The sequence below is a fragment of the Carettochelys insculpta genome, chromosome 4 (assembly GCF_033958435.1).
Source record: "Carettochelys insculpta isolate YL-2023 chromosome 4, ASM3395843v1, whole genome shotgun sequence".
NCBI lineage: Eukaryota > Metazoa > Chordata > Testudines > Carettochelyidae > Carettochelys > Carettochelys insculpta.
In genome coordinates, this window is record NC_134140.1 from 112,671,325 (window position 1) to 112,686,716 (window position 15,392).

A 15,392-nucleotide genomic window follows, 5' to 3' on the forward strand; every position below is an offset into this window, starting at 1 on the left:
TAGACAAGTTGGGTGAGTAGGTGACTGAAGACTGCAGGTATGAGAAGTGGGGCCTGATGTAAAAAGTTTGCTCATCCCTGCCCAAAAGAAAGGGGGAGCCAAGATTTCCTTTTGCCGCAGTAGAAACCTTGTGCTGTAAAAAAGCCAATGTAGCTAGTGCTCTGTCAGCTACATCTTTCACTTCAGAGCAGACTGCAGGGAGGAATTGGAAAAGGGCATCTAATCATGGGAGCGGCAGGCTAGGGTAGAATTTTTATAAATATAATTCATGGTGAATTTTTCTGCTTGACGTTGCTGACAGTTTTGTTGCTTCATGATGTTTTGTGGCATTGAAATAGTTTTTACAGAATTTATAGTAATACATTTTATAGGTAAATAAAGTGTCTGACCACATTCCTATCATAGTTCTGTTATCCAGGCTAGGTACGCCCTCCTAAGGTAAAACTTTGGCTTCAAGCCACAGTAAGTTTTTGGCCAAATATATAACCGGGGCAGCTCATCAGTTCAGCTAAAGCAACATACCAATAGGCAGTTACAATGGCATATTTGTTTTTCAGGATGTGTCCCATAACAGAGGGGCAAGCAAGTTCAGCCTGCAAACTGGCCAGTGTTCCCTCTATTTTTTTCCATCAATGGGTGGAATAATTTTATGTGCACCAAGTCATGTACAGATGTGCACCACCATAGAAACATTCTGTGGGTGCTCTGGTAATCAACCGTGTGACACCTGAATTTCTCCTGGATGGCTGCCTAACCACTCATCTTACAAGGAACACTGCCCATAGCTCACCCCACTGGGACCCTCAGGCACAGAGCTGCTCCAGGGCTCAAGGCAAGCAGCTGGATGCTCTGAGCTGCTCTCTGCACTGTGATGGGGGGTGGAGGGAGCTTTGTGCACTTCTCCCATCCCCAGCACAATCTCTCAGCTACTATTGTCTGGAAACCGGGTAATGGGAGTGAAGAGATTGTGCTGGGGGCAAGGGCAGTATTCAAAGCCCTCCCCATTCCCATGCAGCACAGGGCCACATTGAGGAGACAGCAGTTCTGAGCAGTTTGGGGCTGCAGCAAGCAGGGGGCCTGCCTGAGGGTCCTGCTGGGCTGTTGGCTGGGAGCCATAAAGGTAAGTACCTCCTGGCCAGAGCCTGACTCTGGCACCTCATCCCCTCCTACACCCCAATTCCTTGCCCCAGGTCACCCCCCCAACCCTCTTCACCCCCCACTTCCTCACGTCACAGCTCCCTCTCAGGCCCCACACCCTCTCTTGAACCCCAGTCCCCCACCCAGAGTTCCCTTCTGCACCCATCCTCTGTCCCAGACCCCAGGTCCCTGCCACAGAAAAGTGTGGCCCTTGACAATTTATCTTGGAGTGGCTGACCATCAAAAATTATTGGCCACCTCTGCCTTAATGCCTACATCTTGATGATACACAAGTTTTGTCACACAGAAATTGTCACACCAAATCAGATCAGTGAACCATTAAGACCCTTATCCTGCCTCTAATAGCAGTCATATGATTCAGTGGAACGAGCAAGAAACCCCATAATCACAATTACAGTATAATTTAATTTATAGGAGAAATTTCTTCCTAACCCAAGGCACTCAGTCGTTGATGGATGTCCTGGAGCATGAGGGTTTATATACTTACGAGGGTTTTTTTTTAACCATCTTTTTATCTTAGTACTGAATGTGATGGTTTTGGAGAATATATCTGTGTCCAGTTGCGGATTCCATTTGCTTTTATGAAGACCATATGTAATCAATGACATCATTGTGGATTAGATCATTCATTTTGTGGCAGCAACTTGTCAAGTACTTTGTAGTGGAGAGACCATACGTATCTAGAAAGCTTCCTTCCTCCACCTACCTCTTCAGACCTCAAGACAAGGGAGAGTGGACGGAGAATGGAATAGGAAACAGAATCTTAGCTCAAAACCTACAACATGCCAGCCAGCAGACTTGACTCAATATGCAGTGCAGAGAAGGAAAGTAGAAGAAGGAACAATAATTTCTCTTATCAGAGCCGAGCAGCAAACTATTATCCTCTGGAGCAGTGGATATCTTCTCAGCCTATCCAGATTACTGTGCCCGATTCAGGAGTCTCATTTGCCTTGCTTAACTCCAAGTTTCATTTAATTTAAAAACTACTTCCTTGCAAAATCAGACTTAGACATACAAAAGTGTCCCAGCACACTATTGCTGAAAAATTGCTTACCTTCTAATTTATACCATACAATTATAAAATAAATAAATTGGAATATAATAGTGTATTTACATTTCACTGTATAGGACATAGAACAGTATAAGCAAGTCAGTGTCTGTATGAAGTTTTAGTGTGTACTGACATACCACAGACAGTCTCTGTGCTATGGGATAAATGGACATAAATCTGACATCAGGAATGGTTACGCTCACAAGCCTGTAAGTGTTAATTTTAAATCTATTATTGAATGGCCAGGGAGGTTAAAAGTAGCCATTCTCCTACAAAGAATTTTACCACAAGGTTACAGAGGGAGACACATGAACTGGAATTCATTTACGAATTTAACACCTTTAACTTTGGCCAGAGTAAAGATCTTCACTGGTTTATGGATTAAAAGGGCAATTTCCCCACCTTTGATATTTGCAGGAATGAGACACATCCAGCTTAATTTGCTTCATTAACAGGTCCTACTAGCGATAGGTAATTTCTCCCCACCTACTTCCTCTGGATTCGATATTCCCACTCAAATCCATATGACAAAATGGGTTTTACTCACAACAGTTCACGACTGTTAGCCTCTGAGGTGCCACAGGACTCCTGGTTATTTGTCAAGGCATAGGCTAACATGGCTACACTCCTCCGTGACTTTGCCAGTGCTTTTTATGTAGCCTGTTGTAAAACTAGGCAAATACATAGATAAATTGAGGCACCCCCTGAATTATCTCTGTGTACCCTTGGGATATACATGTCCTTCCTTGACAACCACTGCTCTGGAGAAAAGGGTGCTGGTGGTGGTCGGGGCCGGGGGGGGGGGGTACTGAAGGAAGGAACTGTGGCTTTCTGGGTTCTCTTGGCTTTTTAAATACTATTTTCCCTTGGGATGCTCTCAGGCTGGCAACCTATGGCCTATAACAACCAGGCCCATTTTGTTGGGTTGAGTCACTGTGACACAGTCTAGCCCATTGTTTCTCAACCAGGGGAATGTGTACCCGTGGCGGTACACTAAGATATTCCATGAGGTACATCAATTCATCTAGATATTTGCCTAGTTTTAAGACAGGGTACATAAAAAGCACTAGTAAAGTCAGTACAATCTAAAAGTTCATTCAATGACGTGTTTCCACTGCTTCATATGCCTTATTGTGAAATGTAAGTACAATACAGTAGGGTCTCAACATTTGTGAACCTAAGGTTCGCAAATTCAATTATTTGCAAGTGGCTGCTTCCCCGGGGCACACAGCGCTGGCAGCCACCGCTTCCCAGTGCTCCGGGGCGGAGAGCATCAGCGGCTGCCACTTCCCAGGGATCCAGGCAGCTGTGCCAGCAACCGCTGCTTCCCTGGGCAGGAGCTCCAGCAGATGGGCTCCAGGCAGGAGCAGCTGCCGTACAGCATTGGTGAAATTCAACATTTGTGAGGGTTCTCAACATGGAACCCGTGCAAATGTTGAGATCCTGCTGTATTTCTGTTTGACAATAAGATCGTAGAAGTTTTCAGTAGGAGTCATCTGTGATATTTTTGCATGTTTCTGTCAGTAAGTAGTTTTTAAGTGAGGGGTAACTTGGTTATATACAAAACAAAATCTGACTGCTGAAGAGGGTACAGTAATCTGGAAAGGTTGAATGGCACTTGTTCCAAGACCTCAGATTACTTCAGGACATGTTTCTCAACGGGTGGTAGGTGTGTACACCTACCCTTTAGGGGTATGCAAGAGAAGTCAGGGAGTACTTACACTTTTTAAAAGGGGTACTTTTTAATAACAAGGCTGAGAAACACTGATCTAGCCCTTACAATACTAGTTTGTGTTGGGCAGTCCACCGCTCCATCAACAAACTGCTGCTTAAACAAGAGTAACTGAAGTGCAAGGAGTTCCCCCCTTGAATTAAAAGCCAGCTGTGAAGCTAATAGATATTAACAACCATCTGTGAGAAGGGAAGATGTTGGGTAGGGCTCAGGCACATAACTCACGGGCTGTGCAATCACCCCTCTACACCCCATTGGCTTTACCGGCTGTGGCGTGTCCTCCTCCATCTCTAACCTCAGCCCTGGCGCCAACCGCCCTGGTCAGCTGTGTGGGAGAGAGACACGGCTGGAGACCTGGCCCGGGAGAACTGGCTCCGCTCCCCTCGCCGGCCCAACCCGGGCCAAGGGTCAGGCACGCGTTGCCGCGCAGCACGTGGGAGCGCTTCGGCAGGGAACAGGGGTTACTGTCTAACCCGAGTCACGTCAGCGGCTCTGCCTGGAGGAGGTGAGAGCTCAAAGTCTTTCCCCGGTGTGCCGGGACTGCCACACGTGCCCCTCCCCGCCTCGGGGCTTTCCCGGCAGGCCGGGGCAGGCGCTAAGGGGGCCGAGCGAGCAGGTGAGGGCGGTGGTCGGGGCAGGGACCATTTAGGGGCGGCTAAAACTCTTCCCCGGCGCGCTCGGGGGGGCGGAAGCAGCTTGTACCCAAGCCGCGCGGGTCTGCAGCCGAGCCTGCCCGGGGTCCAGTGCGGGCGGGCGGCAGAGGGTGACCGCTGGGGCCGCGGCGGAGGGGGGCTGCGCGCAGGCTCGGACTGGTCGCCCTGTCTCTGGTGCTCTTTTGCAGGCGCGCGGAGGAGGAGCCGGGGCGCAGTCGGCATCGCTGGGGCGCCGCCGGCCGGCCGGTTCCCGCCTCCCTCCCGCGCCCGGTGGGACGCAGAGAGGCGCGGGCGGACAGCGCAGCCCGTGGCCACGCGGCGAGCAGCGCCGAGCCGGGGCGCTGAGATGCCGGGAGTGGCAGCGGTCGCTCTAGAGCTGGCCGCGGCCGCCGCCTTCAGCCCGCTGGCCCTGGCCGCGGAGGGCTTCGTCGAGGACGTGCTGAGCCTGTTCGGGGAGAACCGCAGCCTGTCGGCCGCCCAGCTCACGCACCTGCTGCAGACGCTGGGAGCCGCGCGGCACCAGGGGGCAGCGCTGCTGGGACAGCTCCCCCTGCTGCACCACAACGAGGTAGGGCTGCTGCCTGAGCCCGGCAGGGGCGGGAGACCAGACAGAGTCCCCCGGGCAGAGGAGTGGCGGGGGGTGATGCTGCCTGGCACACCAGCCCCGTGCCACCCACTTCATAGTTTTGCAAGTAGATCCCGGAGTTGGACAAAGTAAAGCAAAACACCATCCAAACCTTGGTGGTGTGACTAACCTCAGGTTCCTCGAGCTGGGGGAGCCCAGGGCTGGAAAATGTGAAGTCCCTGCCTAGCACATGCTAAGTTGTCCAGCTAAGAGCCCAGTGCGGAAAGAGAGTGTGTAAGATTCAGCAAGAGATTTCAATACTAATGTCTAGATGGCTTATAAAGTGCCCTGTGAACAATTAATAGAGAAGTATACAGTAAGTGTTCTTTTTATGTATCACAGGTGTGCATAAGATACCTTCCAAAAAGGTCAATTTAATTTGGAATAGATTTTTATTTAAAATTTTTTTAATTTTTGTTATAAGTTAATAAAGGAAGATCCATAAAATCAACTTATTTAGCCATGTCTTGGAAACTAATTGCTGCAAATTCTTCAGTAGGCTACATTGTTTTATTTATCTGAAGCCTATCACAGCTGCATTTTCCCACCATATTGTGTTGGCATATATATTCTGCACTTTGATGTGAGGGAAAGACAAACCAAACGTTTGTTGCACTATTTGACCTATACTTCATGCAGCGTACTTACAAAAGTTATACAGTGGAACCAGATTAAAATGAAATTGTTTATAGTGAAGAACTGAAACCTTGATTATTATCAGTGAATTTCTGTGTATAGGCTCAAATCCTGAAGTGGCTTACTTCGTCCTGAAGCAGGAAAGCTTCCTGGTTATTAGCGGCAGTGCAACAGACAAAAGTTAATGGATGTTTTTAGGGTGAAATCCTAGCAACCTGCTTAAATAGAAAAGCAGGAATTGGCCTACAGTGAAGGTGTCATGTGAAAACAATTACTATTTTAATAAAAAGTTCCACTGTATAAAGACCCTTTTTCTGGTTTCTTCAGAGCTTTTCTTATTAGAGTGGAACTTAGTAGTTTATACCAGAGGTGGAAAAAGGACCCCAAAAGTTACTTGAGTGCAGCTGCTGGGTGGGGATGTAGTCAAGTGCAAGTTACTGGTGTCCTGCTGGAAAACTTTTTGAGTAAAAGTACACACATACAAATTTCAGGTCTATACTGCACTCAAGTATCCAGAAGTGAAAACAGCTGCACTTTTACTCAAGTAACTTTTTGAGTACTTTTTCCGCCTCTGGTTTATACACATGACATAATAAATATGTTACAATTTTGGTTAGATGCTATAGGGGCCTTTGTGGTGGTCTGTGCAGTTCATATCTCTTCTTCCTTGAACTTAGTGTGATCTTTAAATCAACTTAATTCCAATTTTCCATAATTAAACATGAGACATTTATCTCAGAATAGTATGTTTTTAATGAAAGTGGTGAGGGGGGGATCTGGAGGGTTGTCAAGAACCCTTTCTTATAAAGCTGCCATAAACCTGAAGGTAGGATTAGGATAGCTTTTATGGTATCTGGAGTATAATCCCTTTCTGGATACAGTCGTGTCATCCCCACCAGGGATGCCTTATAAATGTTCTTCCAAAGAGCAGATCTTTTGCTTACTGCATGTACCAAACTGCATCAAGAGTTAGATGTAAGTATATAAAAATAAAAAATCCCTGGGGTGTATGCATCTTATATCTGCTTATAAGCTGCAGTTTATAAAGGGTACAGTTCTGCCATCCTTACTTATCTTGAGCAGATGCTTACTTTGCAATTAGACCCTTTAAAAACAATGTAATAGACAGGAGGCATGTGATACTCTGAGTGGCCCTTGAGGGCAGCTGCAGTACCAAAACAGAGGTCAGCAGCCCTGGGGCTCCACCATCTTGCCTGCCACAAAGACCAGATACGTAGATCCCCAGCCCCAAACCCAGAGCCTGCAGGCCGCATAAGGGGCTGTTGGAGGGGGGCAGCACCCAGACAGCTTGAAGGCCATGGGGGGCAGTTGGAGGGGGCAGCCCCCAGATAGCTTGCAGACCACCACAGGCAGCTGGAGCAGGAGTGGGCATCCCACCAAAGCTGCCCCTCCAGGACAGCCTGCAAATCTTGTGGGGCCAAAGAGGATGGGGAACAGCCCCCCACAGTCTGGCCCCCCTCAAAGAGCCCACATTCTGTGGGAGGCTGCTGGAGGGGCGCAGCCCACCACAGCCTGGCTTCCCCACGACAGACAGCCTTAGGTCACTGAGGGCAGCTCTTGGAGCCTGGCCCCTCCCCAGACAGTCTGTAGGTGTTGGGGAGCAGCTGGAGGCAGCTCCAAGAGCCTCCCCGCACAGCTTGCAGGTAGAATGGGGGCCACTGAAGTGTCTTGTTCCCAGTTCAACAATCTACAGGCTGTGGGAGGGGTCTGCAGGAGGGAGGGGCAGCCGCAAGATCCTGGTCCCCCATTCCTCAGACAGCCTATAGGCTGCAGGGGACATGAGAGATGGGGAGCAAACCCTGAAGCCCTTCACCAAAGAGTCTGCATGATGGAGGGGGCCACTGGAGGCTGGGGCTAGCCCCCAAAGCACTCCTTCTCCCCGACCAGTGCAAGGAGGAGCTGCTGGCTGGGGAGAGCTGCCCTAACTTCTGGGAGGAGCTCCTGCCACTCTGATACTTGCCACTCTCACTGTTGATTACCAGGGTGGCCCTGGTGATCACCTACCAGCTCCCTGTCCTGAGACCCCTGCACTAACTTCTGCATGGCCCCCGCCCCGAGGTCCCACCAGCCCTCCGTCCTAAGCCACCCACTGCCTCCTCACCCCTGAACACTCACTCCAGCCTTCATTTCTCTTCAGTTTTGGAAAGTACTCTTATTGGAAAAAAGCATGTACGTTTCTCACCTATTTTCAGAAAATTACTTCAGTTAAAATTCTATGCAGCCCTCGGTAAATCTGCTAGTACTGCAAACAGTAGACTAGACATTGACTTTAAATGGGAGTGAAACTGACACTTTCAAGTCACTTTAACAGTATTGCTAACCTCAGATATTTAGAAAAGCTTGAGTCCTGTTCATCAAAAATCATGATTATGTAAAAATAAGAGATTTGGTATTCTTTTTAGTTGCCTTCTGTATTTTGAACCCTTGGGATATGTGTGTGTGTGGGGGTGTAACATTTTGAAGCGTGTGCGTGTAACATTTTGAAGTGTTCTTCACATCCATGAAGGCTAGAAACTTACTTGTTCTTTAAGCCTAAAGGCTTAAATCTTCACACATCAACTTAACTTAAGGAAAACAATAATTATCGTGTCTTACAGTGTTCCCTCTAATTTTTTCCATTCATGGACAGAATTAATATTGTTAGGTGCACTGAGGTACATGTGGATGTGCCTCACCGTTAGAAACACATGCTGCTCGCTATGGGTGGCTGTAGGTGTTCTGCTAATCAACTGGTTGACACCTGAATCTCTCCTCATTGTCAGTATGACATGGATGCAATTTTTGTTCTTTGTGCTGGAACTGATCTGGGTACAGCTGAAGCCCTGAAAATATAGGGCATAAACATATTTGATACTCATATGACACTTTCTTATTCTTTTCTAGTCTCAAATTTGGAACAAAAAAGACACAACAGTATGGTATTCAGTTAAAATGTCAAATCACCCAGCAATCACTGCTTAACAACTCAGCATGGGGAAGAACCTGCCACCTACTGGGGGCCAAGTACTCTCTCTCATCTGACTCTCACTCTTTCTTCATCTTTCCTGACCACCTGTTTTCCACTTAATATTCAGATCCTTGTTTTAATTACCGGCTGTTTCTTATCATGATCATCCAACTCTGTTTATATATTGACCTCTAGCTCCAGAGAGACACGCTGAGAGCTGCCCGTCTCTGCACCACTCACATTCCACACTCAGGATGTGCAGCACTTAAGGGCTGCACCTGTGGGTAGGATGTGCGACAGGAGCAAATGGTGGGCGGGTTCTGCTCTCCAGCGGCACCCCTGGGGTTAGTTATAGCTAACAGACTATGGAAGTGAATGGGGGTGCAATCCTCTGTAGTGCGTCTAGTATGGGGATTCCAGGGAGGGCACCAGCCAGAGGCCCCCTATCCATGCCCTACCCTCTCCCTGCCCCTGCTCTGCCCTGCCTGCTTGTTCCTGTGGAAGTGCTGTGTCACTTCAGGTGAGTGCAGGACAGTCCCCACCCCCTCCCCAGAGCGATGCAGCTTGAGAGTAGTGTAAGCTTCTTAGCTGTAGCACTGACGGTGAATGCAGCTGGGCTCCGATGCAGGGGGTGCATGTGACTCCCTGTGCACCCTCCAGGCATCGTCTCTGCTGACTTCAGATTCAGAAGGTCAACTCTGTATTAGGTTCACTTACAAAATATTTTCTTTGCACTAAGAAAGACTAGAATCATAGGCCATACTCCCCACCAAAAATAAATAAATAAATAAATAAAAAGAGACACATTGCAGACCCAGAGTTAGGTAAAACAGGAACGAGTTTGTTTATGTTTAATACACATGTGTATGCGTAGTGGGAAGGAACAGCTTTAGTTTCAAAACAGGTATGTGGGAAAGTCACAGAAGGGTCTTCCTGTAAGAGAGACATTTGGCCCAAAGAATGCACACACAAGGACTTTAGTGAGAACACTTTAGTACAGCCAGGGCCACATTTGCAAATGCAATTATTCGTGAGTGGCCTCTCTTCCCTGAGGCTCCGGGGCCAGGAGTGCTGGCGGCAGCTGCCACTTCCCTGAGGCGAGAGCACCAGCAGCAGGCACCGCTTCCCTGGCTCCCCATGGCTCTGCCGCTGGTCTCCGCCTCCTCCCGCTGCTGCCCAGAGCTGCCCATCCTATTCGCAAAATTCAACATTCTCAAGGGTTCTCAACACGGAACCCTTGTGAATCTTGAGCCCCTCCTGTAGTTTTCCACTGAAGTGGATTTTAACATTGAACTGAGTAGAAAAGACATGATTTGGTTCAACAATCTTCAATAAAACTCCTTGCGTCAGGAGTGCCGTTGTATTTTGGCATTTAAAAACATTGATTGGGATTTATGAAAAGGTTCAACATAGTGAATAAATTGAAATTTCCATATTCATGCTGGAACCAAAATTTCAAAATATCAGAAGGATGGTAATTTTGATTGTCAGTTCAGCTGTAACTTCAATTTCAGTTTGAATGGGGCAGAAAAATAAGGCACAACGTCTAGCTAGCTTATTTAGCTTTTAAATTTTTGGAATAAAACTCAAAAGAAACTAAACATGAAGTACTTTTGTGATGGATTGAACTGTTACAGACCCAGCAAATAGACAGAACCTTTTCTTAACCTATTCAGCCAGCCTTTCTATCATAGTCTGCTCAAAAGCAGGGGTGAAAGTATCTTTAATTTTTTACAGGTATCACCCTATCACAACCTGCCCATCTTTGGCGGCGGTGGGCTTAGGTTGGGGGAGAGTGTCACAGGGTCAGCAGGCCCTGCACCCCCGTCCTCAGTCAGATGTGACTCTCAGCCATCAGGTAAAACAGAAAGGTTATTAATCGACAGCTACACAGGTTAGAACAGACTTGTCAGCCTGCAACCAGAAGCAGTCAGTACAATCCATCTTGGGCAGAGGAGTTCAGAGCCAGGGATGAAGATTTAGAATTTCACAGGACTGAATTTGTTCTGTGGGCTCCATGTTGCAAGTTCAAATTATCTATACAAGTCTTTCATCCTTTGAATACTATTTGCCCAAAGCCTTGCTAGTGTAAATAAATGCAGTGTTACTGAAGTAAATGATTGGGACTGTCTCCAAATTTGCCCCAGCAGAAAATCTGGCCCTTCATCTTAAGTTACCCTAGCAGTGCCATGTTACTTGAAGACTTGCTATTTCATTCTATAGCTGTTGTGGTTTGATCACAGAATTAAATAAAATTGTCTGACAGGAGCAGGAATGTGCTCTTTAATTTATATTTTCTAAAATGCCCCTAAACCTTCTTTTTATAATCACACTGATTATACTGATTCTATAATTCCACAACCCTAGGTTGACTTTTATGCAATGTCTTGTATAGAAAGAACACTTTCATTCACATGTCTTAGGACTGGTCCTTGGTATGCAACATTTTTTGTTTCTTCTAGATACACAAAACTATTTCAGGGATTGGGATTATCGAAAAAAATGTGTGACTATAAAGGATTGCTACATTATATGTGTACTGTGAAACAAATCATTACACAGCTGCACAACTTACATCAAGATTTGCGTTTATTAGCTGGATGTTGAAAAGAATTCCTGGATTGATGTACTAAAGCAAAATATATTCATGCTGGTGTAGAAGGAACTACTGGCTTGTCCTAAGCTACGGGGCTAATGCATATGAGCCACTTATCTGAGTGGATTTTTTTTAAGCAAATGTATTCTGATTTGTGCTATAATAGTCAGTGCCATGAAATGGATAAAAAAAAATTGGAAACTATAGTAGGACCGCTTGGGGCAGATGAATTCAAGTTTACCAAGACAAACAACACAGCATGTGGTTGGAGTAGTTATTTACATGAATAATAATTGCTGTAGTGACTATCATTTGCTGACATGTTATGCTATTTTAATGGCGTCCAAAATTAGATTTAATAATTTAGTTGTTAGACTGGTTAATATACTATGAGCCAATATTTTCAGTGAGCTATCTGGTCATAAATACACAGAGATCAAGATTTTTCAAAAGCACCTAAGGGACTTAAAAACAAGTTTCCTTGACATATAAAGAAAGTTGTGCTCCCAAGTCAGTTAGGTGACTTCGCCGATACCAAGGGAGGTTTTTCAATGATGTTTCTGTGAACAAATATAAACATGCAAAATATGCTACTTTGAAAATCCTGTCCTGTATTTTCATTGTATAACACTAATGTTTTTAATGTAGCACTTACTCCTCTTATTTCACACATCTTTATTAAACTGACATGAAATTATCTTCATTCATTTTTTCTCAGTGCATGTCTGGTGAGGACATCCTTTCATTTCATGGATTGCCGAACACCAGCCAGATAACAAACTCCAGCTTCTCTGCAATATGTCCAGCTGTCCTACAACAGCTGATTTTCCACCCTTGTGATAGCTCGTCAAAGCACAAGAGTGGATCTAAACCATCTCCTTCAGAAGGTAGCTAATATTCTGTGATTTGTAATGGAACAGTAGTTGAATTTGCTGAGATGAATGTGTTAATTGGTTTCTGCTTAATCTATGGATGCAATCAGAGGAAGCTGCAATAAACCCTGCTGCCATGGGAATTACGAAACAACTTACATGTAGGGGAAAGTTTTGTCCCAATCATCTCTGGCTTATGCACTTGATGCATAAGTGCAGTTTCACTGATAACTACCCTCTGAAGCAGAAAGTGGCCTTAGTGACTGCAAGGAGAGATTCTACTCTACAGGATGAATATTATATATGTTGCATTTTAGATGAGCAACTTCCATTAAGACTGACAGGAGTTAATATTTGACTTGTCATTTGCACATGGGATCAGGGAAATGAAGCAATTTTTTTGGGCAGTCAGTGGGTGTCCAGCCCATGGAAATTTTATGTCCTTTTTCCATTCCTGAGCCATCCACGACGCTGGCAGCAGCTGGGCAAGGAATCCAGCAGGCAGTTGGGGGCCAGTGGAAAGAATTCTCCCCTGGTCTGGCAAATTCTCTTGTTTGGGATGGTGTTGGACTGTGGAGGTGCAACCTGTACTTTGTTTTGATAAGGTCCACACCAACAACTTGCCAGGAGTCCCAAGTCTGGATCTAATTGGTAAGGCGTAGAACAGATTGCAGCCTTAATGTTGGAAACTGCATTTCCCAACAGGTGTTTTGGTTTTCTTGGCTTAAGACAGAGCACTGCATGCTGACACCAGCAGACTGCGTGTGCCATGCTTTCATACTAAGTCTGAGGTCACCTGAGAGACATCACCATGGGAGTTTTATTTGGCTCCTGAGCCACCCTTTAGCTAACTCTGGTTTTCAGACTTTATAACTATCACTGTTTGTTTCTAGGTATAAGGGTAAAGGAGCCCCAACTTTTGTTTATATTTCTGGTTTTGTAATTTTGTTATGTGCTTGCTGCAACAGTTGCTCCTGGGTATAACAGCCATATCTCTTGCCCAGGAGCAGGCTGCCCATTTTATTAGAGGTTTCCTTTAGCACAGTGGTTCTCCATCATTTTAGCCTGCAGCCCACCCTGCTCAAAGCAACCCTTTCTATGGATCACCAGCCAACCATCTATGACGACAAAATGCATTCTCTTATCTTTAAATACTCTAAGTATAGAATTATTCCTATTAAGCTATCAGAGCATAAAAATGGAAACAGGCAGCTATAACAAAATAGGTCACTTAAAATAAAATATTCATTTATGTCCAGAACAAGAGGTTTCAACATTGCCTTTATTTAGGGCAGAAGTGGGGAACCTTTTGTTGGACGCGGGAGGGGAGGCACTGACCCAGACAAAAATCAGTTAGGGGCCACACGCTGGTGCAAGGGATGTGGGGCTGCAGCAGGCAAGGTGAGCCCCAAGCCCACTTGCAAGATGGTCCGTCTGCAGAGCATGCTTTGAGCAATGCTACTTTCGAGGTTGTTCTCTTTTGTGCTTTGGGAGAGACCTTTCCTGTATTTCTGTTATTAAACCTGTGAACTAAACATCTGAGTCCATACACACAGTGGTGTCTCACAATCTTAAAAGCTGCCGTTATTCAGTGCTGCCCACAACAATAGGGGTTCTCAGCCTCTTTTCTTTCTGTGCCCCCTCCCGCCAACATGTGAGAAATTCCATAGCCCACCTGTTCTTCAGCAATTGGTTTTCTGCATAGAGAAGCCAGGGCCAGCATTAAGCAGTAGCAAGCAGGGCAGATGCCCAGAGCTCCATGATGTAGGGTACCCCAGAAAGCTAAGTTGCTTAGGCTGTGTCTATAGTAGGCTAAGAAAGTTGATGTCAGATAGGCAATTCTAGCTACGCCAGTTGCATAGCTAAAATCAACATGTCTTCACTCGGCTAACCTGTCTGTACAGGGGAAGGTCGATGGGAGAGTTTCTTCTTTTGACCTCCCTTACTGCTCATGTCTTGTGAGGCGTACAGGGGTCGACTGCAACCCCTGAGAGCTCGATTTTGCACGTCCAGACTAGATGTGCAAAATGAAACCTTGGAAGACTGATGCTGAGCGAGTCGATCTTCCATGGTAGTTCAGATAAGCCCTTAGTGTTCTCCTTCAGACTTGGTTGCCATGGGGTCATGTCCCTGAGGTTCATCACTGCACAGCAGGGCCTAGGCTTTCTGCCCTGGACCGTCACAAGTTTAACATGGATCCTGTTTGGCATACCGCCTAAAACCTGCTCATGGTCCCACAGGACTCTCAAACCTCTGGTTGAGAAACAATGTACTAAATCATACTGGGAACTTCTGTGAAGATTTTTTAATAGAATGCACAAATTCCATGTTGGAAGACTTTTCCATAAGAATTTGCCAGGTTGTAGGCTCTTTTTTCTACCTGTGGGAATATTTACTCACTTTTCTTTTTCTTCGGTCTCTTCTTGATAGAAGCATGGCATCTCTGAGCTCTCACTCACACTGATAGTGTTCCTTTATGTTCTGTTGCTGATTTCTATCTTACTCTTTTCATTTATTTTTCTTACTGCATAGAACAGTGAACAATAATGCAATGGGGCTTTTTGCGTCCACTTCACCCCTGCTCACCTGGTGACACCCAAAACTAACTTTTCCAGAATTGTACATATTTTCAGATTTTCATTACCTTTTGAATAAAATTTTGCATGTTAGTTTTTCCTGAAATGTATCTTTTCTCCCCAGATGTTCTTTTGTAAGCCCCACATGAGGTCTGAACTGGCATTCTCTGCATATTCAAAACATCCAGGGAGCTCATTGGGTGCACTCAGCATGCAAGGAATGCTTGATGAAGCCAGGGATACTGTTTATCAATAGGCCAACAACAGTTTTTATTAATTTTAATATACACTATTAAATATAGGTAATTCTGAATTACATGTGCTTCTCAAGGGTGCTATATAAGTAAATACATAAAATGAACATTGATTAATGATGCTTAGAACTTCATTAAATCTGTCGTCTCCATTTAGCATGATTGTTTTGGTTATAATACAGTTTACAAAACAAGTTTCAATTTCCTCTGGAAAGGATATTAATTTTTAACACTCACTTAAAAAGTAAATCTGTTGCCTTTTATAAATCTA

At 45.6% G+C, this 15,392-nt stretch overlaps 1 protein-coding gene across 3 annotated transcripts in view; it reads left to right on the forward strand.

The window, feature by feature from the left end:
- The first annotated feature begins 4,502 nt into the window (after nucleotides 1-4,502).
- The window catches only part of SLC39A8 (solute carrier family 39 member 8), a 28,400-nt gene continuing 17,510 nt past the window's right edge, over nucleotides 4,503-15,392 (forward strand). Inside the window, exons 1-3 of one of the 3 annotated variants that reach the window (XM_074993504.1) lie at nucleotides 4,503-4,557; nucleotides 4,783-5,162; nucleotides 12,138-12,306. In XM_074993504.1, the coding sequence (XP_074849605.1) occupies nucleotides 4,941-5,162; nucleotides 12,138-12,306 (391 nt within the window). In that variant the 5' untranslated portion in view covers nucleotides 4,503-4,557; nucleotides 4,783-4,940. Of the gene's footprint in view, nucleotides 4,558-4,635; nucleotides 5,163-12,137; nucleotides 12,307-15,392 lie in introns of those variants that run through there. The other 2 variants (XR_012645457.1, XM_074993505.1) reach the window with 2 other exon arrangements.